Genomic DNA, 24,265 nt, shown 5'->3' with positions numbered 1-24,265 from the left:
AGCATGACTGACCCTGGGCATAGCTCAGTGTCAAGGTTATAAAGTGCAGTTGTCCAACAGAGATGAGCTTTATTTGCAAACATGCAAATATTCGTAAGATTTAAACAACAACGAGTGGCAGAATGACATTGTCACCGACAGCACATGGCTGCAGGGAAGCTCTTTTCTAGCGCCTGGCCTGGATCTTCTTTACTGCAGTTTAAGCCCCTCACCCAAGACTGTTGCCCTGTCTCCCCCCACCCCCAGTCCCACAGAGCCTTGGTTCCTCCAGCTCTTCCCCATGGGCTGTGTTTGCTGGTCCCAGGGATCTGCGGTTGCTCTCTGCTGGTTGGATCTCCCGTGAAGACCCACCTCGTCATCCTTGGTTTCCTTCTGCAGATCCTGAGCTTGCCAGTGGAGTTGTTGCTCCCGGCCTTTTCCAGGAGGACAGGGCTTCCTCTGTTTCCCTGCACGGGATTGCACACAGCCAAGCTCGGTGCTTTGCCTTCCTGAACCGCGTCTTATTTTCTCCCCTTTGCCAAGCTCGCTTTGGCTTCTTGCTCTGCTCTCTGGTGTATTGGCTTCCCCGGTCTGGGTTTTCACCTGGCAGCTTAACAGGAGTGCCACTGATAAATATTTGGGGGGGGGTGATAGAGCATTTCCCAGCCATCTTCAAATGGTTTCATCTGCCCCAGGCTTCCCCGGCTCTTTTGGGACAACGCCACATAGGTCAGTATGAACAGCCTTGTTACTGCCACCCCTGTCCTACCAGTTGGGGTATTTCCCCCCTCTGCAGGGGCTCATCTCAGGGGGTGTTTATTGCCAGTGCTCTCAGAAACGCTGGATGAGCTGCCCCAGCTCCCTTCACGTCACACGAGTTTCTCTGTTCTCCAGCGGCTCGCTCCAGCCGCCCTCTGTGGCACTGCTTGTGGTATTCCTCCGTGTCTCACCGCACGTTCCGGGGCGCAGACGTGGAGCCGGGCGCTGAAGTTGTCATCTTCCCGGTCTCCGCAGTACAAGGCAGTGCTGCTTCAGCTAATTTCGTGAAAGCTCGGGGATTTTTTTTCTGTCTCTTGGTTACTGCAGCAGAACCTGCCCCGCTCTGCAGTGCTGAGCCCCGCGGCAGGCTCGAGGCTGGGGATGCCGTGTGGTGCTGCCGGCTCGGCCTTCCCGAGGTGACCAGGGCACCTGCGCTGAGCGGAGACCGAGCCAATGCTTGGTCCCTGCTGATCCATCAGCAGCTGCTCTGGGGTCCTCGCTCCCAGCCTCTCCAAAAATCTGCATTGGCCATGGAGGGACAGCCAGTATTTCAGGAAAAATGTAATGAAGTGTTTTTTTTCTGTTCTTTAATCTGCTGGCAGAGCAAAAAGCTGTGATCGAGGAGACAGAGTGACCTTCCTTGTCCCAGAAAATGTTATTTTCTTAGTGCACAGGGCCTGGAGTTCACCCGGCACTTGCTGAAGGCTCGCAGACATCTGAGGATGCTTTTGGTCACTGAGCCATAATAGACCCAACTGAGTAGAGCAAAGCTTTTATCACTTCGTGGGTCGAGAGCTCTGATGTACCTAAGCAGTTTGATATTCACTGCAAGTACTGTTTTTATTGGCAAATTATTCTACCAGTAACTAACAGGGTGAATTGGAAGTGGCTGAATTAAAGTACAGTGTTCCCCCCCGCCCGCTCACCCTAGCCTTCCAAAAGCAGCTTCACTACAAAATTAAATAAATTCAGTGAAGACCCATTATTGTTGCACACAGTGCTATCTCAGCTTGTCGAGACGGTGGTTTAAGGTCCAACTTACTGATTTTGCTCAGGATCCCCCAATCAGTGAGCCCTGAAACCAGCTCAGACAGAGTTTTCTAGGTTGCACAAGGACATTCAATAGCCTGATGCCACCGCACTGAATTTTCCTCACTGTTGTGGGTCCAGCCTCTGCTTGCAACACAGCAGCAGCTTGTGTGAATGAATGGAAGTTCTGCATCCTATAGATCTCTCTGGATATGTATCTCAGGTACAGCTACCTAAATTTCCCCTAAACCTGGCAATTAACACAAGCCTCTGAGTTTTGTGTCTTATGAGGATGTACTGGGACAAGAGGCAAGTGCTGTCATCCTGCTGTCCTGTTGCACGGGATGGAATCCTGTTCTCTCCTCATTGTGTTCAACACCTTCATCCTGAGGAGATCAGCAGGGAGAAGCCACAGCTTCGTTTGCTAGCCTTCACGCAAAAGGTCGCGATAACGGCCCAGCCGTTGTGACAAAACCAGTCGCTCTCCTCGGACCAGGCTTGCCTTGGAGACGGTGGAGACTAACACACCGCCCGCGGCGGTTTGACAGGGCCAGAGCTATGGGCCGTCGTACTGGTTGCTCCTGAACTCTACCTAATACCAGTGTCTAGAGCCAATGCCTTTCCCTGAAGAACCACCCAGTGTGAAAAAACAACCCTGCTCTCTAGAGGGCGAAGGATCAGGGGGGAGAAAGCTGTGCTGATGTGAAGTGCGGTAGGAAATGATTGTTTAGGAAAGAGAAGAGCTCCCGAGAGCTGCAGCCAACAAAGGAGCTGGTGGGAGAAGTACGAGTTAGAAGACCACCCGAGGCACAGAGGCAACAAACAAGGTAGCAGAAGTGGTTGCTCTGATGGCCCTGGCACTGAATTTGTGGGCAGAGGAGCCAGCAGAGCAGAGCAGGGAAGGCAGGGAGCAGAGGGTCCACAGGAAGGCGCATTTGCATCCCTGCAATAGTAGTTGGGGTAACTGGCGTAGTGCTGAGCAAGACTGGGAGAGCCACATGGTGCAAATAAGCAAGGAGGGGAAGGCGGGTTACAACTGCTCGTTAGGGGCCAACAAGTGACATCCTGGGCCATGCGTGGAGATATCTCACCCAGAGGAGAGCAGGGAAATGGGAGCAGGTGCCTGAGAGTGAAGCCTCCGGAGGTGTCTGCTATGAGGGCAAGAGCAGGAAGGTATGTCTCCTGTGATGCTTGGAAAGATGAAGGGCAGGAAAATGGCAGTAGCTGGAAATGCAGCTTTATTGCAAAATGGCATGTAGATGATGCTACTGTCGTCTCACAGCTTCATCTTCTGACACCCGAATCCTGCTGGTGGCTGATACTTTTCCATTTGGAGCCTCAGTTTAAGGGAATGCTTGACTTTGGTTTTCTACCATAGTATTTTTCCTCCTTCCACCCCCATCCTGACCTGGCCAGACTGTGTTGTCGTCATAATCCTGAGCTGGCTGCACTGTGGTGCTTCCCAGCCGCTAAAACGCAATGCTGAAAATCACTGGATTAGATCTTAATGGCAGGATCAAGCCGTCGGGAGATGAGTGGGGAGAAAGCTCCTGCTTACGCAGATGGGCAGGCCGTGCTCCTTGGGAAAGCAAGCTAGAAAGCATAAAATGTCAGAAAAGCAGCTTCTTTACTGACTTCCCCTGCTTTTCTCTGCAGTGGCACATCTTTCCGTTTCCAAGGGTCAGAAAATGCTGGCCTGAGTTTTGTGAAGTGGCTATTGAGCAGTCAGAGGTGTTTAAACATTTCTTCCCTTGCCATGGAAAATATTGTCTTGAGTGATGTACTTTCTGGCGAAGATGTTAGTCCTCAAATGAAAGGCTGCCAGCCACATTAGAAATCTGGGCAGTGCCAGATTAGCGTACCACGGTGGGCTGAAGGACACTGAAACTTTGTGGTCATCATCTGGCTTACTGCTGGTGGGGCTCCTGAAATACCGAAGGGCCCAGGAAGCACGTTGGATGTTTTTCAGGGTGGCATTGCCGTTGAGCAATGGCTCGGATGCTTCAGGGTAGAGTCTCAGGGGTGGTCTTCTGGGCAGCATCCCTGTACAGACCGGTGCCTCAGCCACCCTGCGCTTTACCTGCACGGGCTGACAAAGGTTCTTGGTCAACGGGGCTGCAAGGTGTTGGAGTTTATCAGGCTGCACTGACCAAACCTGTCAAGAAAGTGTGATTTTTTTTTTTTTTGGAAGGCCGTGTGATGGACAAGGGAGGAGATGGAGGCTTTCTTTTGAGTTTGCTTGGCAGTGCCTGTGAACTTTCCATCTAAAACTTTGGGGGGAGAGTGGTGGTTATGCCTGTGGGACATTTTTGCACTGAGTTGTCCTCTCTGTTTCTTTTTGGATAGCTTGAACAAAACATTGCTGTCCACCAAAACAAATGCCTAGATAAAGCAATGAAATTTGATCTCTGTAATGTTGATGGGAATTTTCCGTTATGAGATCTGCCAAAGAAACTCTACCTTGTATGTCTGTCTTCTGGCAGGACCGTCTGTCCCAGAGGCACTAGGATGACTTTAGTGCAGATGGGAGAGACCCTCCCTTTGGAGTTGGGGTCTGCAGCCAGTAGCAATGCTAGCGCCAAGACAAGAAGAACAGTTTTGTGATGGGGCTTGTTTCTGAGAGCCTTAACCACCTTCTCCAAAACGCGTGCTGCTGCTGGCCCGGGGCGGCAGGAGTGTCTCAGGGGAGCTGCCCCCAGTACCGGCAGCAGATGCCTTGGATCTCCGCTGGGCATTTGCAGAGGAGGCGTAGGCAGAGTTTGCTGGAGCTGTGCCGCAGGACTCGCTTGCGCGTGGCTAACGTGCCAGGGGAGACCAAGTGGATGCATAGGAGAAGGAGGAGGAGGAGGAGGAGGGCTGGCATTGGCAAGCACGGAGCCAAGGATGTCTCCCAGTCCCTGCAGGGACATCGGCTCTGTCCAAGCTCAGCTGAGCCCCCTGCTATCCCCTGTCCAGAGTGGGCTGCAGTAATCCCAGCAGCTGCATTTCCATCTCCCATTTGGAAACCAGGCTGGAAAAAAAAGTCCAGCCCAGAGCTCAGCCTCCCTCCCCCTATTCTGCTTCACATGCCATCTCTCATCTGGGACATGAGCATGGTATTAATTTAATTTAATACACGGTGTTCAGAATTTCCCTAATTAGAAGGTTTTGCTTGAATTTTAGGAGAGTGTCAGTATTTCTGAGGTATCGGCAAGCATGAACACAGAAGCGCCAGCTTACGCAATCGCTCCAACCTCTAAAAAACTGGAAAAGAAAAATGGGAGTGTGCATGCGTGTAGGGAAGAGGAACCTGCTGCTGTGGGTTCCCATTTTTCTTTCTCTTGTCCTTGTTCTCCTTGGTCACTGGTGCCTAAGCTGCTTTTTCAGACATAAGGGATTCCTGATAGATTAAGGAAATTTCCTGGAATTTAATATATTTAATCTAAAACCAAGGGAGAAGGAAGAAGCAGATTGCTCTGCGTACTGATAATGTATCCTCTGAGCATTCTCCCAAAAGGCACCTGCATTTAAAAGGCCTATTTATTCTACAAGATCATCCTTTGGAAAGATATTCCCCAACTTTTCTAGGACAGATCAGCGGTGGGCACTGCACTCCCCACCCTGCAGAGCTCCCCTCGCTGCGGTGCAAAGACATTTGGCTGCTCCCCGTGATGGCCGAACACGGGAGGATGCTGCTCTGGTCCTCCTCCTGCAGTTGCCCAGACGTGATGCTCAGCAGAGCCTCGCTTGGCTTACTGTGCAGCTTCCATTTCGGGGCCAAATTTGACACTTCTGTTTCCTAGTGCTGCATCCTCAGCCTCTGCGGGGCTGCACCTGCTTTGCGCTGGGTTGGAGTTGGGCTCTGGATCTACTCTATCCATTGTACTGGACATAATGGTGTCCTCAAGGCTTTCAAGTAGATGGACAAAGAAGCCATTTCAAAGCCGCTGTGGACTAGGCAGAATACGATGGTGAAGAGGAAGGGTCAGAGACGGATGTCTCTCCAGGCAGGGAATGCTCCGAAATGCTCAAAATGGCGTTTGGAGGATAATTTTTCCCAGCCCTTTGTCCATGAAGAATAAGGGCTGTGGGGGGAGGCACGGGCCCAAGGTAAATGCCTTGGCTCTATTGTTCCCATCATTTCCATTGAGATTATGAACCCCCCTATAAAAGACTTACCTTTCACTAGTATGATTAAGAAAAGGCCAATGTAGCTTTCCCGCTCACTGGAGCATGAAGCGTGTTTAATTTAATAATGCTGATAAATCTTAAAGCCAGGAGCATTTGGCTAACACATGACCCACTTTTTCAATCAATTGGAAACATTTACATAACGGCCCGATGCAGGGTTCCTCCTGTGAGTGGTGCAGGGTGAGGGAGGATGTGCCTTGACCATCAGCTGTGAACGGCCTCTACCTTCCTCTGGCTCTGCTCTCGGAGGATGCTCGTCAGCCGGGAAGGGGAGCGTGCACCAGCCTCACGGGTCGCAGCTTTGTTTCTTTCCCTGCAGCAGGGCTAGGTTGCTCCTGGGGAGCAGGGACAGGACCAGGACATGGTCCTGGGACAGGACACCCCTGGGGATGGCTGTGGCCCTGTGCGATGGGGGCACCTCTTCCATGCAGGCACTTTATCTCCTGGCACATCAGGAGCACCGGCAACGCTGACCTCCACAAATCAGCACGTTCATTCTTTTCAGCATTGCTTCCCATGCACAGAAATCAGCGTGGGATTAGCCAACACAACCAGTTATTTATTTTTCTTTATTGTTTGCCTGCAGTGGCCTTGGTGTTGAAAGTTCCTGATCTTGCACATTGTGCTATCGTGTGTCAGCTTGTTTCCCTTACGCTGGTCCCCAACATCGTCACCTTCTTCCTCTGAAATATTCTCTTCCTCCCCACTCTTAACAGTGCCTTTTGGCTTGACATCTTCAAAACACATTTCATTTCTTACCCTTCTTGTGAGGATTTTCTTTTTTTTTTTTCTGTTTGTAACATCCAGCAGCCTCGAGATCAGCGCTTCCAAGTAGGTTAGAAGCAACCTCATTCCCATTAAGCCCGTCTCCTTTCCTGTTGGAACACCGTCTCCCTGCTAACCACAGAGATTTTATCCATTTTGGGTTTCATAAGAACCTATTGGAAGAGGAGGTTTTACATCAAACCCATCTCCCACGTGTGATTTTTACATTGCTGCCTGTTTATTCATCCCAACTGCCTGTTGATGTTAACATAGTTGAGAACTGGTTTACCTCCCATTTTCTGGTCACGTAAGTCCGTGCCTGAGCAAAGGAGAATGCCAGATGCTCATGACCAGGATGAAAAATCTCCTGTCTGATATATACGGAGGGATTAAATAATATGGAGGGGAGTTGCTGCAAATCTCTTGGCATTGTACGTGGAAAGGTTCTGGCACCTCCCTCTGAGACAGGACTGGTCTCCACATGCGGTAGGCTGCAGGGACACTTTGCAGAGATGCTACTAAGGAGGCATCAGGAAAGAAAAGGAAGGATTTGTTGCCATTCTGTGATTTTTTTTTTATTATTCTTTATTTTTTCCCCTGCCTTCAAAACATCGGTGGCGTTTTTCCCTCTAGAGGGCAGAGGAGGAAAGAGAGAAAACGGGAAGGAAAAGGAAGAGGAGAGCACTGGGAGCACTCGCAGAGGTTTGGTTAGATACCTGCATAGTGTGAATGGCTGGAAACGGCGTGGTCCTGAGGCACAGTGCCCAGCTAGGATGCTCACAGGTCTGGGGGAAAACAGAGAAGTGTAGTAATTGGGACACCCAGCTCTATCTTCCCACTCTGTGCTCCTGGGGTCAGATAGGTATTTCTTGGGTACTGAAAAACTGGCTTCTGATTTTCCGAGTGTTGTGTTGACACTTGAAATGGTGAATTTTTGCTTTGTTAGGTAGGTGCCCTGGGACTCTTGAAGTCCCAGTTCAGCCAGGTGGCTCCACAGACTCCCTGCTCCTGCATCCACTTGCTCAGCTGGGTACAGCTGCTTTTTGGCTCGTGTAGGTGTGGCCTGGCCCTGCAGCTCCTCTAGCTGTGGCTTTGCCATGCCCTGCTGCTCTGCAGGGTCCATCCCACATTGAGGAACCTGCCTGTTTTGAGAGAAAACCCCTTCCTCCTCTCTGTCCCCAGGTGATACGGCCGTGGTGCTGTCTCCTTCTGCGCCGGGGCTGCCCTCCCAGCTGACACACGTCTCTCGTCCCCTGGTAGGAAATGGAGTCGAAGGTCTCCGAAGGTGGCCTGAACGTCACACTCACCATCCGGCTGCTGATGCACGGCAAGGTAAGAGGCTCCCGGCCAGGGGGTTTCCTCGCAGCTCCCTCCCCTGCCTCTGCTCCGGCTGTGCCCAGGTCTAACCAGTGCCACGCACCGCCTTCCCAGCCCTGGGCTGCCGAGAGCAGATGTCCTCCTGCTGATGGGTGGCATGGTGGCACCATACTCCTGGCCCCGCTCATGCCTGCCCTCCACCCTGTCCTTCTGTTGGGAGTTGGGTGCACCAGGTCTTTGCTCCATTATGGAGTTAGGCTGGATTGTCTTCATGTCTTCTAATGTCTTTTTCTTTGTGTTTGGCTTTTTTTTTTTTTTTGTAGGAAGTCGGAAGCATCATTGGAAAGGTAACAACATCTTTTAAATGTGTATTTAATGCTATTGCCCGCACCATTTGCTGCCTGCGGTCAGTCACCTCTTCCGTGTCACACCCCTTAAATGTTCAGTGTGCATGAGCACGTCGCTGGGTTTGTGAGACAGAAATGATGGGAGGCCCACAAAGGCATCAAAGACTGTTGCCCTAAAAAACCAAAACCAACCACCAAACTTACCTAGTGCCATTTCCAGCTGCTTCACTGCGGTTGTGAATAGGTGTTTAAGGTCATGTTGCCCTGACAGGTTAATAGATTCCTTTAGAGAGATTAAGAATCACAGACTGGTTTGGGTTGGAAGGGACCTTTCAAGGCCACCCAGTTCAAACCCCTGCACGGAGCAGGGACATCTCCAACCAGATCAGGTTGCTCAGAGCCCCATCCAACCTGGCCTTGAACGTTTCCAGGGATGGGGCATCCACCACCTCTCTGGGCAACCTGGGCCAGTGTTCCACCACCCTCAGCGTAAAAAATTTCTTCCCTGTGGCCAACCTGCATCTACCTCCCTCTATTTTAAAACCGTTACCCCTCATCCTGTCACAACAGGTCCTCCTGAAGAGTCATGTAAACCCCTTTTAAATTCTGCGGCACTTTCCTCTGAGGCCACAGGATGCCATTTAGCCTGTGCAAAAAAGCTTTGAAGGTGCTCTGCTCACTGGTGCTTGCCATTGGTGGTTTGGAACATCCTGGCTATACAGGATTGGTTTTTTGGTGTTTTTAAAAGGCAGGTTTGTGGTGGAGAAGACTTGAAGCACAAACACCTTCTCCTATATGCTTGCACCTTATTTTTCCATCAGCCTGTCCAGCCCTGATTCACAGTTGTACCTGCTTTGTATCTGGATATAAAGATGTTGGATCATTGTACTTGATTTTTTTACAATAGCCTGTGTTTCTGATTCTGTTTTCAGAAAGGAGAGACTGTGAAGAAGATGCGTGAGGAGGTGAGCAACCCTGCTCTTTAAAACGATTTGTAAGAGGAGGGGAGAGGATCAGAAGGGCTGTTGGGCTCTCCTGCCCAACAGCGTGCAGCGCAGCGCCCAGAGATGCACATTGCCCTGGGCAATACATGCAGTAACTCCCAGGGTCAGGACACGCAAGCTGGCTGTGCCCAGAGGTCTTTGGTCTTGTTTCCTCACTCCGTACTCAAACTTCTATCATATTTAATTGGAATTTTCCAGAGGGAAGAATGAAACAGTGAAATTAAGTCACTTGTAAGATGCTTGAGTTTGGCCAAGGTCTTTGTGCGCGTAGCTACCAAGGAGGTACCAGATCAGTAAGGAACACTCTTCTTTTTACAAGACCATGAGCTGGTCTTGCCTTGATCGTGTGGGTTTGCATTGCAGTGAAAGACCCAAAGTGGATGCTTGGAAACCCTTTCTGAAGGTTGGGGTAAGACAGTGCTGGAAGCACTTGGAGAGGAAGGGATGGGAGTTTTTAATGTTAGATGGGATGTTGTGGGGTTGGCAAAGGTGATGACCAGGGACCGAGTGAGTAATGTACTTGCTGGTCTCCTGGAGCTCTCTAAGCTTCTGCTGTGTGGTGCTGAACCTTCCCAGGCCGGGACAGGATCCAGCCTGGTGGAAGGGCTGCACCTCTGGCTCATCCCCCCTGGTTGCTTGGCTGTGATTATTCCGGGGCTTCCCTTCTCTTTCCAGAGTGGGGCAAGGATCAACATCTCGGAGGGGAACTGCCCCGAGCGAATTGTGACCATCACTGGTCCCACCGATGCCATCTTCAAGGCTTTCGCCATGATCGCCTACAAGTTTGAGGAGGTGAGCAGCGTGAGCCCTTTGCTCCAGGAGGGCAGAGTAGAAGGGTCTGCATCCAGACCCTTGGGTGACCCACTGGCCAAGCAGAGCTCTGACGTGCCCACTGCTGGGGCCAGTGGTGCAAATGGGCCTAGGTGCCTCCAATCCACATATGCCTGGTTGGACTTGCTTAGCTGGTACATGACCTCAGCACAAAACCTTCCAGACATCTCTAACTAGGCAAGAACTGAGCTTCAGTGAAGTATCCCGGAGGTCTTGCAGCTAATTAACTGCAGAGATGTGCAGTGGTGCAGCTGCGGACCAGCTGGGGTCTAGGGGACATGACCCCTCTTCTCTGGCCCAGGGCATTCAGGTTGGCCTGGATGGCAGGCGTCCGATTGGCTGCCAAGGGCTGATGCGTTGCGCTCTTCCTTCCCAAGGACATAACCAACTCAATGAGCAACAGCACTGCTACCAGCAAACCTCCGGTGACGCTGAGACTGGTCGTGCCGGCTAGTCAGTGCGGCTCGCTGATCGGCAAAGGAGGCTCCAAGATCAAGGAAATCAGGGAGGTAAGGCAGGCCTGGTCTTGTTAGTGCACGTACTCGCAGCTCCTTGGAGCTGATCCGCGACCGAGGGAGCTGCCTCGGAGAGGGGGAACCTTATGCTGCAAGCGTCACGCATCACGTTGCTTCCCAGGATGGTCCTGCTGACGTAGGAGCAGCATCCCGTGGGTCCTTGCCAGCAGGCTTCTGCGGATGCAGGCAGGGCGCCACGTCTGAGCTCGTGCAGGGCGGTTGCAGCTCTCGGGAGGCGCGTGGTGTCAGAGCTGGAGCTCGCTGCAAGGAAAGGCATTCAGCTGTGGGATTTCTCCTCCTCTCTCTTTCTGTCTCCAGTCAACAGGTGCTCAGGTTCAAGTGGCGGGGGACATGCTGCCCAACTCCACGGAGCGGGCGGTGACAATCTCGGGGACACCCGACGCAATTATCCAGTGTGTCAAACAGATCTGTGTGGTGATGCTGGAGGTACAGTCTGTGACAAAGGGGGTAAAGTACATAGGAAAAAAAAGCTAACTGGCACCACAACAGCACTGGGAGCTGTGGAGCGTGTCTGTCGTACCGTTCGCCACGCGTTGTCAGACCACTCATTTCCTGGTACCTCCATTCGAAACTCACCCAGTGTGTTTTCCCCACCATCTTCGTATGTTGTTTCTGGAGTCCCACACAGGAAACCTGCCTGGTCAGGTGCCCTGAAGGAGATGGTTTGTGTCGCAGCACAGGGTTGTTTTGGGAGAGAGCGGTGCTGGAGGAGGCCAGGTGGGCTGGCACAGCCGTAGCCTGGTGTCCCAGCAGTGCCAAGGGTGCTGTGGGAAGGGGATGGGAGCTACAGCCACTCCACCAAGTGCCTTGCCTCCTCTGCATGGGGTTTCGGTGCCCTGTGAGGACCACGGCTGGGAGGAGGAGGCCGGTGCACCTCCTGTGCTGGGGGAGCTGGGGCTGGGAGTGCAAAGCCAGGCTCCAGCGAGGCACAGTGGGAAAAGTAGGGAGGAAGGCTGAGGGAGAGCAGGGCCTGTAGAGTGCATGGATATGTGTCCACAGAGGGCTTTTTCTGGGAGAAATGCTGAAGAGATGTGGAAAGATACTGCTGCACCAACAGCTTTTTGCCAGGGATGACTCCACCTGCGTGCCACTTTCGAGAGGAGAAGCTCCAGGAGGAAACACCTTGGGACGTGGGATGGTGACACCCTCTGCTCCTGGTGGTGCCTCCCAGGAGGTGGCCAGAGGTGACCAAACGTAAGCAACTTCAGTTTGGCAGCAGCACAGCTAAGGAAGATTTGCCACCAGCCATATTGCCCCCCGCTGCTGGTAGTGATGCTCAGGTGGGTGCACACTGCTGCCCAGGAGTGTGGTTTTAGCCTCGCCGTGACTCCAGATTATGCTCTGGACTGCAGCAGAGATGTGCCTGAGGTGGTGCTTGCAGGAGTGTTATGAAGTCTTCAGTGGCTGCTGTTCTCGCCGACCAGAGCAAGGGTTGCTGCTCCTCTATATGGCTTAGAAATAAGAAAGATTAAAGGCCATGAATTTTCTTACAGTTTTAGATCTGGGAAGCCCCCTGACTTTAACAGTTCACAGAGATGCTCCTTATAACCTTTCTGTCTTAAATTATCTTACCACAGAAGTCCTCATTCATCCCCTCCAGGATCTGTAATGCAATAAAAGAAAAAAGCAGGTCTGTGATTATAGAGGCTGTCCTTTGATCATACAGCTTTCCTGCAGATCTGGGCTTAGCAGGAAGATTTGGATATTGCACTTGGCTGCAACTGGACATCTAGAAGAACAGACAGAAAAAAAAAATGAAGAATTTTCCATGAGATAGCGTAATTTATATTGCCTGTCCTTACATAGCAGTAACTGGGTCATTTCACTTTGGGTAGAACAAGGAGGCTTTTATCTGAAATCTCTCCTGATCCCTAGAAGCCTCCAAAATCTCTTCTATGGCCTGTTAGTTATGTTCAGGAGAAAACCAACAGAGATAACTTGGATGAGAAGGTCCCATGCATCGTGCAGAGGAATGCATCGCTTGAGCTTGATGTGCATCACTACAGCTTCTACTCGGACCCACCCAAGGACTGGTCAGGCCACAGCAGCGAGGAGCGAGATGTCCTGGCCAGCTGGAATGGGGCTGCCCCTGGTCACGCTGCCACAGGAGGAGGGCTAGGAGCTCACATGGACCGCTACCACCATGCAGCTCTAGGATAAGCTCTCTGGAAATACTGGCGTTGCCATCTGAGGGGGATTTTGAGCTTCCGGCTACTCCAGCTTCCAGCTGCTCCAGCACCCAGGCCAAAGCGATTCCTGCTGCTTGTCCACCCAGGGCATGGGAGGTCTTGATGGCCAACTTGGATGGTGATAGACCAAGCAAGTCCTAAAGGTGACCCTGTTCCGGCAGTGAGGAAGATGAGAGGGGTCGAAGAGTTTGAGCATCACATGGATTTGCTGGGATGGGCTGCTCGCTCCTTCTAACACCTGCGCTCGTGATACCATGCCATGGTGGGGCTGGTACGGCTCCACGGCGGGCTATCGATGTGCAAGAGCTCTCAGGTGGCAAAGAAAGTCACTGCACAGAGGAGGCTCATGGCATCCAGGCATGAAGAGCCCAGTCCGTGGGTGTACCTCCCCATCTTCCTGCACCTTGAGGGTCTCCTTGAGGTGTTTTGAGGAGCATGCTGGGTTCTACCTTCAGACTCAACTCTAGACCAGGAGACACAGTTTGCAGAGAGCAGAATGAAGGTGAGGCAGGCAGCAGAGGTCTGGAAAGCAATTTAGGGTCCGGAAAGCAGATTAGTGACAGGAGATCTCCTGCACCCCAGGCTGTCCTTGTTGTCCATTAAACACCGATTTCCCCTGTGTCCTCCTGTCCAGAAACGTGGTTTGCCTGGTGCGGGTGTTGCTGGCGGCGGCCCCGGGGGCCGTGCTCCGTCGGGTGCTTTCTAACGCTCTTTTTGCCGCCGTTTCAGGAAAGCTGTTCTAATGTTCTCTCTCCCTCTCCTTGTCCCTTTTCCTAGTCCCCACCAAAAGGTGCCACCATTCCCTACCGCCCAAAGCCCGCCTCCACCCCTGTCATTTTTGCAGGTGGTCAGGTAAGAGCCGACCCGCTTGCAGCCTCCACTGCCAACCTCAGCCTTTTACTGCAGCACCAGCCGCTGCCCGTTAGTGCACTCAGGTTTCTTGCCTTCTGACTTGCATGGTGTCATCCCATCCGTCGCGCACCAAGGCAGGTGGACTGAAAGCTCTTGGTGGAACCGCTGGCAGTTTAGGAGCCCGGGAGGGTTAGCTTAGCTCCTGCGACGGCTGCTGGAGGAGAAGGGAAGGCCCAGGCTCGGGGGAACAAGGCGTTTGCTCTGCCGGGCGCTCAGAGAAAAGGCTGGAGAGAGCACGGAGGTGTTCGTGTGGCCTGGGGAAAGCTGCTCTGTGTCAGATGGGTTCACGTGCTCAAAACAGGGATTTTCCAGGTACTCGTGCCTTGACGAGTCCTGCTTCTAAATTGCTCCTGGCTCCAAATCCAGCTCGAGTTTGTTTTATTATACCCAAGTTCAGTATCTGCCAGCAGTTACCTGTGTGAAGGAGAAAATGACAAAAGCCTCGTTGAACAAGAGGCCACGACCATGCTCTCACAGTGGCTGCAGGTGTGCATTTTTTGGCATCCCTGGCCCAGTTAAAAACGACTTCACAATAATTGATCTGAGATGGGAAGGACTTGTCCCAGCCACTCCTGACTGTGTGGAGCCTCTGGTCAGGGCAGCCCCCGTGAAAGGGTCATGTCCCCATCACCGCTGCTCGGGTGGTTTGGGGTGCTGCCTTCCCCCAGAAGTGCCATAACCTCTGCTGCAAAGCTGGGCCTCCGCTGTGCCTGGAGGAGCAGCGGCCTTGCGCTGCCCTTGCGACAGTGCGCGGTGAGCGGTCATGATGTGGCGTTTCTGGTGACCCTTGGGAAGTGGCAGCAGATTTTTTTTTTTTTTTTTTTTCTTTCTGGGATAACCGTTGCACTTGCGTGCCGTGGGGAGCCAGCGGTTGTTGTGCAAACAAAAATCGGCTCCGGCAGCACGTGGTTTGCGCTGCAAGTGCAGTTAGGCAGGTGGATGCTTGTAAAGAGGGGACCTGAACGCTTGCTTTCTTCCACTTTATCCACTCACCTAACTGGCTGGGTGAGGACCTGCCTGTAGATGCCACCATGCCAAGCTGCGCTGGTTCCGAGCAGGAGAGATGCTTTCCCAGGAGCTCCAGCAGCTGGGTAGAGCCAGGGCTGGGAAGCTACAGCTGATGCCATCCAGAGCAGCGTTATTTCGTTTCTTCCCAGCCATAATAAGTACCAGAAGGGCCGGGAGCAAAGCCCGAAGCACAGGCTATTTCGGGCAGCATGGGGAATTAGCATCTCTCAGTCATTGCCAGCAGCGGGAGGAGCGCGCTGTTTGGTCTGAGCAGCCATCCTGGAAAAGAGCTTTGAGTCCAGCTGCCTGGTGAATTTATCTTCTCAAAAGGGAGAGTAAGGTGAAGGTAGCGTTCCTCTTGCCAGCGAAAGGTTGGTGTCTTGCACAGAAGTGACCTCCCGGGAAGAAGCGACCGTCTCTGAAAGGAGAGCTCTTCCCCGCGGCCCCCGAGGGAGCTGGCAAGCCCCTCAGCTCTGCCCGAGGGGTGGGCAGAAGACGGCGGGTGGCAGTCGGTGGTGCTGCGAGGAGCTGGGGGTGGGTTGAACCTGCAGGAGCCCCCCAGACTGAGGGACGTGGTGGTCAATGGCACCAGCCAAACGGATCAGGCTCCTTGTCCGTGTGCGATGTCAGCCTCTGCAGAAAGCTGGGGGTCCGGCAGTGACAGAGTTGGCTTGCATCTGTCCAAGACACCTTCCTGCCCTTAGTTGGCCTTTTTCTAATCAATTTTTCTAATAAAAAATTAAAGCGCCAGGAAAGACTGAACTTTTTGGAGCAGCCTCTGCCGCGTCCCCGCAGGCACACAGGTCCTCGTTGCGCCGGGATGCCGGCAGGCACTGGCACTGCTGTTTCTGTGCACGGGGCTTTGCCTCCTTCATCCAGGGTTTCGGGAGATTTCCTCACCCTACATGCTAAACTGTTTGCCAACAATGCAGCAAATTTGCAGGAGGTTCAGAGGTGGTGTGTTTTCTTTTTTCTTTACTATCTTTACTCTCCCTTTTCACAGTGTTATCCATCTCTTTTGCCATTTCGTTCAGAATAATCTGAATAATGTGTCAGTCAGTGTGTTACGTTTTGCTAGCTGGTTAAGTCTGAAATATTTGGCTCTCTAGTGTCTGGCTTTTTACCCTCAGCAGTATCTATTTTGAGGTTATTTACAAAAGAGAAGGGATTGCTACGAACGAAGGGGAAAACTCCAAACCAATTTGCCTAGCAGGCATCTGCATGGGTTTGTCGCTTACAGCCAGTGAAAGGCACTGCAGCGCAGGCAGCCCGTCCCCGAGCCCCCGCCGCGCTCGGGGAGACATCGGCCCCGCGCTGGCCGGCTGCATTCCCGCCCGGCAGCGCCTTTCCTCCCAGCAGAGCACCGGAGTACGCCGGGCAGGTGTAAAGCGCGTTGAGAGTTGTGCACTTGAAAACAAGGCGAGAGTCACTGCGCTGGCTTGCTTCCTAGGCTCACGTTTAGGTGCGAAGGGCAGCGGTGGTGTCACCGTGCGTCCGCTACACAGATAACTCTGATTTGACTCGTATCTTTTGTACAGCGAAGCCCAATCACATCTTTATCTTCCTGCCCCGTGCAATTCTGGCACCTTTTTAAAGAGCTGTTTCCTTTCTTTTGGAAAAACCAAACTGAGCCCAAGCCCTTCAAGTTAGGTAGCTCAGCGTGCTCCGGGCTGATGGCTCGCTGCCCCAGCAAATTTAATGCTCTTCCCCCAGCCCGGAGCAGAGGGCGAGGGGAGAGTCGTGCCGCAATCAGCTCCAGCTCCCACAATTTGGAGGTCCTGGGCAGGGCAGGGTGGGGGCTGAGCTGCTCTTTGGCCCCTGCTTTCACAGCATTTCCCCCACAGCAGGCAGAAAGGAGGAAAGCCCGGGGACGGCAGTCCCTGTGGGGACACGGGGCTTTGCTGCCGCGGCCTGCCAGGCCTAATAACAAGTTGTTTTTTTTTTTTTCTCTTGCAGGCCTATACAATTCAGGGACAATATGCTATTCCACACCCGGATGTGAGTTTTACACTAATTTTTCTTATACCCTTTTATGTCACCTGCATGCTACATTTAAGTCACATAATATTAATATTACACAATAATATTAATAGCATATTTTCAAAGTAACTGGCCGTGTGTCATCTCTGTAATACCTTGAATAGCCTTTGAACCTGTTAGCACTAAACTTTATTAATTCTGAGGACTTGGCCTGATGCTAAATTGTTTGCATTGTTCAGTGCTATCCCTTTGTTCTGAGACAAACGGTACTCTATGCATTTTGTGCCTCAAAATGATCAAAACACACAAAGGCAGGGAAAGAAAAAAGACTTTACCCTCTGTTTACCCCCTTATCCTTAAAATACTGGTAAGCCAAGGGCTTATTTAGGTGCTGAGTGCCTTGGTGGGGTGGGAAGAAGCCAGAGCTTGGTGAAAGTACCAGCAGAAACAGAAAAAGAGTCTGGTTTAAAGGATTTCTCTATTAAAAGCAGCAGTGAAGCACTGCAATGCCAGCAGCTCCTTGCCAGCACCAGACAGCAGCTCGGCTTCTGGGGTCGTCAGGGCCGACACACGCTGGGGAGCTCTTGGAAAAAAAAAAAAAGGGGATTTTCTCAATGTTTCGGTAGGGGCAAAACACCTGGCAGGTCCCGTTGCAGAGGCCCCTTCTTGCTGGCACGCCTGCGAGTTCGGGGTCTGCGGTGGGGGCCGAGCACGAAGCACCGCTCTGGGGATGCAGCTTGGTTGTAAGCGGTGTGGTCGGGGTGGAAAGCCTTCTCCAGCCATCCCACACGTGGGAGGAGTTTTACGTGGCTCGGTGTTCCTCTTTCCGATGGGTGCGTTGGGTATTAAATCGCGGGATTACTTTTTTGCGTGACTGAGAACCGGGCGAGGCTGTTCAGTACCGCTCCCAGTGGGAACGGTTAGGAGCTGTGGGCTGGATTTTTGTTTTAGGAGCAGTGATTTCACCCAATTTAGTGGAGGCCAGGCTTTGGCTTTCCATGTGACGCCAGCGTGCGTGTACTTTGAATAGCCTGTTGTGATGGTTGCTCAGAAAGAGTCATAATTGTGTGCGCTTCACTTTTGCTCCCTAAGCAAAATATAAATAAACTTGCATGTCTAGTGAGCGTAGGTTAATATATTCTTTCTCCCAGTTTTCCTTTGCAAGCGGTGGCAACAGCTTAGTGTTTTCCTTGTTATTCTATTCCTCTGCTTGACAGGAGTAAAATACATTTAATACATTTACTGGCTGCACTCTGCCCTTCTCCCAGCGGATTTGCTGAGACCCGGAAAAAGTTGTTCGTATGGGGGCCACACACTCCATCCTTACTCTCCTTACTCCCACAAGGATCGGTCATTTTAAACACTGCTCAGTGCAGAATCCAGTCCTGAATGTGATTTCAGGGCATTTCCCTTGCTCTCGCAGGTGTCTGTGTTTATTGGATGCCTTTTGCAGACCGGCAGATGTGGAGCGGGTGGAATTTCAAATGCAAAAGCTAAGTTGTGAAGTCCTGCCTTGATTTTTCTCCCCTGGGAAAAACCCACCCAGGAAGCCAGACCACCCCAGGTCAGCAGGAGTTTTGGTTCACAAAGGTCTTCGACATTGCCTGGGTACTCATAAGCCGTTTGGGATGCGAGGTGTAGCTACCTACCTTCACGAAATTTGCGGTGGGAGATGAAAGGATGGCAGTGGCAGCCGGGAGGCAGGGGCGTTTCAGAGTGAAACAAAAGTTGAGCAGAGGGAACTCCAACACCAGGACGTTGCTCCTGGGCACGCACCAGGCTAGCAGCTGAAGAGATGTGAGCGTGCATTGCTGTGGATGCCTAGTGATGCTCAGCATAGCTTCTGTTGGTCCCAGTGCTCCTGTCCTGTCCTGTCCTGTCCCTCCCAGCAGTGCTGGCAGAGGAAGTCCCCTCTGGTCTGCAGGGCAAAACAATGCTTGAAGAAATGCTGTCAGGTTTTTGCTTTCAGCTTTTGCCAGGAAATGGGAGAGGAATGTGATTTGTGCACCGCAAGCGTTCACACAGCAGCTTTCACTTTAATGCCTAGGCATAACCATCCTCTCCTCTTGTAGGCTTTTCTATTGCAGGTATCATGGGTCTTTGCTAAATACTACTGTCCAATCTGTATCTTGAAAATATGCTAGATCAGTATGAAAAAGGGTTTTGGTGCTTCTGCCCCATCAGGCAAAGCGATTGGAGCCCGAGGGGCTCTGCCTCCCCGGCGGTCCTCCGCAGTGCCGGCAAAGACGCAGGAGCTTCATCTGGAGCCTTGCTGGTGGGACCGGTTGTAACGAGGAGCTCTGCAAACAGGGTGCACCTGGGTTTAATTTGGCCAAAACCAGAAGAGTTCTTAAATCAAAAAGCGGCGGATGCTGACATCCCCGGTACCCGCAGGAGTGATGGCGTGCCCAGTTCTATCAGCAGGAACCCGCTGTAGCGCGTCTTTGGCTTATTTTCCATGCTGCACAGGAAGAGATGTGGAACTGCCTCTTCTCGTGGGGTGGCAAGACCTCTCCCCGGAGCTGGCAGAGGTTGGAAGTCGTGGCTTTGCCAGGCAGGGCTCTCTGGGATACCTCTCTGGGGACTTACCGCTGCTTCCCCTCCCCGCTCCCTCCCTCCAGTCTCTCCCCTTGGGTCCGCTCTCTCTAGCGCTTTCCTCTCACCGCTGCTGGCCAGACCTCCCCGCGCTCCCTCCCCAGCCATGCTGCAGGAGCAATGAGGTGTTTGAGTATTGTTCCCCCCAAAAAACGTGGAAATTGTAACTCCTGCCTCTCCCTCGCTGGAGAGGGGACGGGTGCAGTGAGCGGTTTGCGTCTGGGGGGTGGTGCGATCCTGGCAACCCTCTGAGCACCTCTGAAATCACTGAGCAGGAGGTGATAAAGACCCTCCCTGCTGTTCACTGTTAGACTTCAACCCAGTTTCTTTTGTTTTCTTTTGCTTTATTGTTTTTATTTTTTTTTAATTTGGAGCAGTGAATCAGAGCACAAAATGTATTCTAGAAAAACTCCTGTCTATGCAACCGCTTCCTGACGGGGCTGGAAAACCTACCCCGCACAACAAGGGATACAAGGATCTGAAATACCTACTGGTCATGGCCGAAGCCCGTATTTCCACATCCTGCCAAGGGGCTTGCGCTCACAGGGAGCTGAACGTTAAGAGCTGCAGTTTGCCCATCTCCCAGAGGCGTTTCCCGTCGGAGGCACGGCATGGGAGGGTTTGCTGCGGGGACAAGCGCTCACAACGCAGCTCCAGCAGCACAAAAAGGGTCTTCTCGCTGCCGGCATGTGATGCCCACCAGCCTGGCAGTGACTTCGAGATGGCTCCTCTGCTCAAAAGCTCCCCTGAAGGGAGCAGCAGCCTCTGGTCACAGATTGTAAAGCCCGGGAGGGGAAGGCAGAGGCTGGAAGCGCCGTAGGCAGCAGCCCCGCCGCCGCTGCAGCAGCTGGCCCTGTGCCGAGGTAGCCGCCCGCTCGCAGCAAACGAGCTGAGCTGTTTGACGAGGGGTGGAAACTAAGAATGGGCTTCCTGCTGGTATTGTACTTCAGACCCTGACCAAGCACTTCTGCAAAAGATTTGGGCTTTATTGCATTTTACCCAGGCCAAGTCCTTCTGCTAATGTTTTTGCCATGCCTTACCATGGCTTCCTGGTTTTTTTTTTGGGTTTTTTTTGGTTGTTTGTTTTCTTTTCTTTTTTTTTCCCGTTATAATTTTGTTCTTGATTCTCGATGTGACTTGTACTCTATGACAATAACCTTCTTAGCTCTAATGTCCCTCCTACCCCTCAGCAGTTGACCAAGCTCCACCAGTTGGCTATGCAGCAAACCCCCTTTACTCCCCTTGGACAGACCACCCCCGCTTTCCCTGGTACGTACCCACACACCCTTTCTAGATATCCTTCTCTTCTTACCTGTAGAGTTTCTCTCTCTTTCTAAACTCGTGCTGTTTAATGGAAACGAGCAGGGCAAGTAAAACTGAAGATGCAATGTCCACGGGGAAAGGTTAACAGGGAGACAGGACGGATGTTTGGGGGTTACGGCCCTCGCAGGCGAGCTCTCAGCTGTTAACTCTGCACGCCTGGACTGCTCCTGTGAAGCCACGCTTACCTCGTTCCCAGCTTCGCTGGCTTTCCCAGCAGAAGCCATGAGTGCCAGTCCCACCCCTCCCCATCCGGAGGAGGTAGCATCCCCCGTTGTGCGCTGATCCAGACCCCGGTGGGACATCCCTGCTTTCCTGGGGGGAACGGCTTGGTGCTGGCCGGGGATGCTGCCGTGGCTTCCGTGGGGAGTGGTGCTGAGCTGGGCAGGACGGCACCCTCACACCGGGGAGAGCGATGGGAAAGAGCTGCGTTGCCAGGAGGATGGCCAGCTCCGGCGTGGCTCAGCAGCCTTGTCCCCAAGGCTGGCGTGGCAGTTAGCACATGTCATGGTGACCTGGGAAGCAGATAGGGTGCAGGGGATGGAGATACCTAAAGTACCTTTGTTTACTCGGTGGTCAAAGTGCCAGTTGGAAATGCTTTTTCTGACAGTATGTTCATCATATTTTGAGCTTCCTAGATGAAGTGACATTGCTTATCTCCTCGAAGGCAAAAGCATTAAACCTGTTTCTTCTTTGCTCTTCAGGAGAAAAGCTGCCCTTACATTCCTCCGAAGAAGCTCAAAATCTGATGGGCCAATCATCAGGTAAAACACAAAGCTACAGGGAAATGAGCAGGCTTCTGTTGAAATTTATTTCTTAACTAGGACTGTGCCATTGTTGTGCTCCTAGATAAGTGGTGGTATTTCTGGAGAAGGCGGCAGGTTTTCTTGGTGGGCAGGGAGAGACTGGGCAGCACCGTGCCCGCCGTTCTCCTTTGTGCAGCATGCCAGAAGAAAAGGGCCTGGAGTTTATTGCCTAGCTTTTTGGTGTTTGTGTATAACTGCCATCCATCCGTCTAGCGGAAAGACATCAGAGTCATCGCCCTTATTCTTTCATTTAATTTTGCATAAACTTAGCTCAGAAACAGTAGAAAAATGCCAGTGGGAACAGAAATAACATGCAATTTTAGCCATCTCTGATCCATTTAGGGTGAGCTGCATTTTTAGTGGGACAGGACCCTGAGGAAGCTAAGCGCAGCTGTAATCTTGGAGGAATTTTGATGACAAATGTCTTGCACATTCATCTACACGTGCCGAACGTGCTTACCTTCTATAGCCTCCCATTGCTTAGAGGAGTTATCCCGAGATCTGGCGGCTCTCAGGTGATGGGAGCCAGACCTCCCCTGGGCACGCGCGTGCTCTGCGGCTGGCGGGGTACATTGCATGCGTGCCTCGAGAGAGTCTGGGGACATCACCTAACTATGAAAGCAAATGTAGCCCAAGTAAATAGACCCCACAAGACTACAGCAAAAATAGATTTCATTATCCCAACCTGCGCAGCCTTGTTTTCTGCTTTGCCCAAGGCAATAATCCTTGCCCAGCTCCCCTCACCCCTGTTACAACCATGGGGACTACACGTGCGTGTCAGAGAGGGAGGGTCTGGTATGCTACAATAAGCAGTCTCCAGGTAATGGAGAAGGACATGGCGATACCTCGATGACCCTCGTGATGCAGGGGGTGATGCAGTGCCATGGCATTGCATGCCCCAGAGGCTTTCAGCAGCTCCCGTGGCATCTGAGTGTGGGGCAGGAGGCCCTATATATGAGTCTGTGGAGCCTGGCCTGCATTCCCAGAGACCCCCGGGTGCCTCAGCACTGCTCCGAGCCCACCTCTAGTGCTGTGCTCCCTTCAGAAGGTGTTTTCTGCCATATCCACGCTGCTATCGAGCTGAGCCTTGTAACGCGTGACTGAGAGTCGGGGGCACCCACTGGGCGACATGTCTCTGCGTTAGGTGCAGTCCGTCTTGCCGAGAAGGCTCCTCATGAGAGACAGTCCAGGGCTAGTGAAGTGTCTCTTGCCGTGCAATATGCTGTGAAGTCAGCGTTAAGCATTGCTCGCTGTGTAAAAGCTGGACAGGAGCTGTTTTGTGCAGGCTTTGGCATTAGTACACTTGGCAAGGAGGGAGAAGGGCGTAGGGCAGCCGAGTGGAGGATTTGCATCCCCGTCCCCTGCGTTTCCCCTCCTCTGTGTGCTCCCAAGTGAAAAATCTGCTAAAGAGACCTCCCGCAAGTGGGTGCCTGCCTGACATCCCCAGGCGTTGCGTCTCTGTGAGGGGGATGCCGCTGGGAAGCTGCATTTGGGAAAGCACAGGAGTCACGCACGAGCACATTGAAGATACCCAGCGTTCTCCTTTCTAGGCACGCTGGTCAAATGGGATTGCAACGTAAGGCTTAATTTTGGTATTTCAGAAGCCTTGCTTTGCGAGTGCCGGTACCCAGGCAGGCATCAGTTCATACCTGCTGGGTTTAAAAAACCCACGCGGCTGTTTTCGGCAAAACTGGATAGGAGCTCCTCTTCGGCAGCGCAGGGGGCCTCGATGGGAATGCAGGTCAGAAAAAATGTGGACATTTCTCCAGGAGCTGCTCGGCGTGGTTAAGGCAGCAGGATATTGCCGTGCAGCCTAAGAAAACCGTGCTGGATTGGGCGACAAGGGATTCGGTGCTGCTGCCGCCTTGTGCTGTAGCAGCCCAGCATTTCCAGTCTCTTTGTGCTTCTTTTTTTCTGCACCCCCTTCCTCTGCACAAGTGTCTTGGACTCTTGCACTTAAAAACCTTCCTTGGTAGTTCGTATAGTATAGATAAACGTGTTGTTTTTTTTTTTTTGTGGTTACTGCAAATTCTTGTTAGCCACCAGACAGCTTCTCTCTTGCAGAGTTGACATGGGACATCCTGACTTCACTCCTTGCCATGTAATTTTGTAGGGAAGCAGACTCTAAATCTCCGTACTGCTTGCTGTGCATTCCCTTGGAAGTAAGAGGGACCACGGGTCCCGGGTCCAGCAAGCGTGCATGGAAATCTAGCTAAAATTCATTGTGCGAGTCTTTGGGGATTTAACTTGCAAAGCACTTTGCAGGCTGCCTGGTGCTAGCGCCGCCGGATCCACCGGGGAAAGCGGTTTTGGGGCACCGAGCTGCTGTGGTAACCAAGCGGCTCTGTGCTGCCGTGTCCAGGGAGGGCTGGAGGGCACGTGGACGGCCCTCCCACCGCAGGCTCTCTGCCTGTCGGGTTGGGTTTCCCAGCCAGCAGGCCATCTGCCGCTGCGTGGAGGGGCAGTACCTGGGCAGTACCTGAGAAGGTACTTTTCCCAGCTCTCTCCGGCGATGCTGTGACCTTGCATCCTCCTCTGAAGCCATTCCCAGAGGGAGGATGGAGGGTGGGGAGCGAGGCGCTGATGGGGCAGCGCCGGCGAGGCCAAGCTTGAGGGATGCAGGGGAAGGTGGCACCCAGCTCCAGCAGAGTCAGGTAGCAACCGTCTTCCTCCTCTTTGTACCAGAGTGTGTGATCCCCTTCCCCTCCCGGCCCTGGA

At 52.5% G+C, this 24,265-nt stretch overlaps 1 protein-coding gene across 19 annotated transcripts in view; it reads left to right on the top strand.

The window, feature by feature from the left end:
* Positions 1–24,265, top strand: part of PCBP3 (poly(rC) binding protein 3) — a 60,833-nt gene that overhangs the window by 23,993 nt on the left and 12,575 nt on the right. For 4 of the 19 annotated variants that reach the window (XM_086750349.1, XM_086750365.1, XM_086750348.1 and 1 more), the window contains exons 2-11: positions 7,885–8,034; positions 8,343–8,366; positions 9,299–9,331; positions 10,046–10,162; positions 10,579–10,710; positions 11,035–11,163; positions 13,704–13,847; positions 16,803–16,844; positions 20,612–20,690; positions 21,446–21,505. In XM_086750349.1, the coding sequence (XP_086606475.1) occupies positions 7,966–8,034; positions 8,343–8,366; positions 9,299–9,331; positions 10,046–10,162; positions 10,579–10,710; positions 11,035–11,163; positions 13,704–13,847; positions 16,803–16,844; positions 20,612–20,690; positions 21,446–21,505 (829 nt within the window). In that variant the 5' untranslated portion in view covers positions 7,885–7,965. The remainder of the gene's footprint in view (positions 1–7,884; positions 8,035–8,342; positions 8,367–9,298; positions 9,332–10,045; positions 10,163–10,578; positions 10,711–11,034; positions 11,164–13,703; positions 13,848–16,802; positions 16,845–20,611; positions 20,691–21,445; positions 21,506–24,265) is intronic. The other 15 variants (XM_086750366.1, XM_086750351.1, XM_086750358.1 and 12 more) reach the window with 9 other exon arrangements.

Source organism: Chlamydotis macqueenii, chromosome 6 (genome assembly GCF_036417535.1).
Source record: "Chlamydotis macqueenii isolate bChlMac1 chromosome 6, bChlMac1.mat, whole genome shotgun sequence".
Classification (NCBI taxonomy): Eukaryota; Metazoa; Chordata; class Aves; order Otidiformes; family Otididae; genus Chlamydotis; species Chlamydotis macqueenii.
Note: the sequence above shows the minus strand (reverse complement) of the source record. Positions and strands in the feature narration are given on the sequence as shown.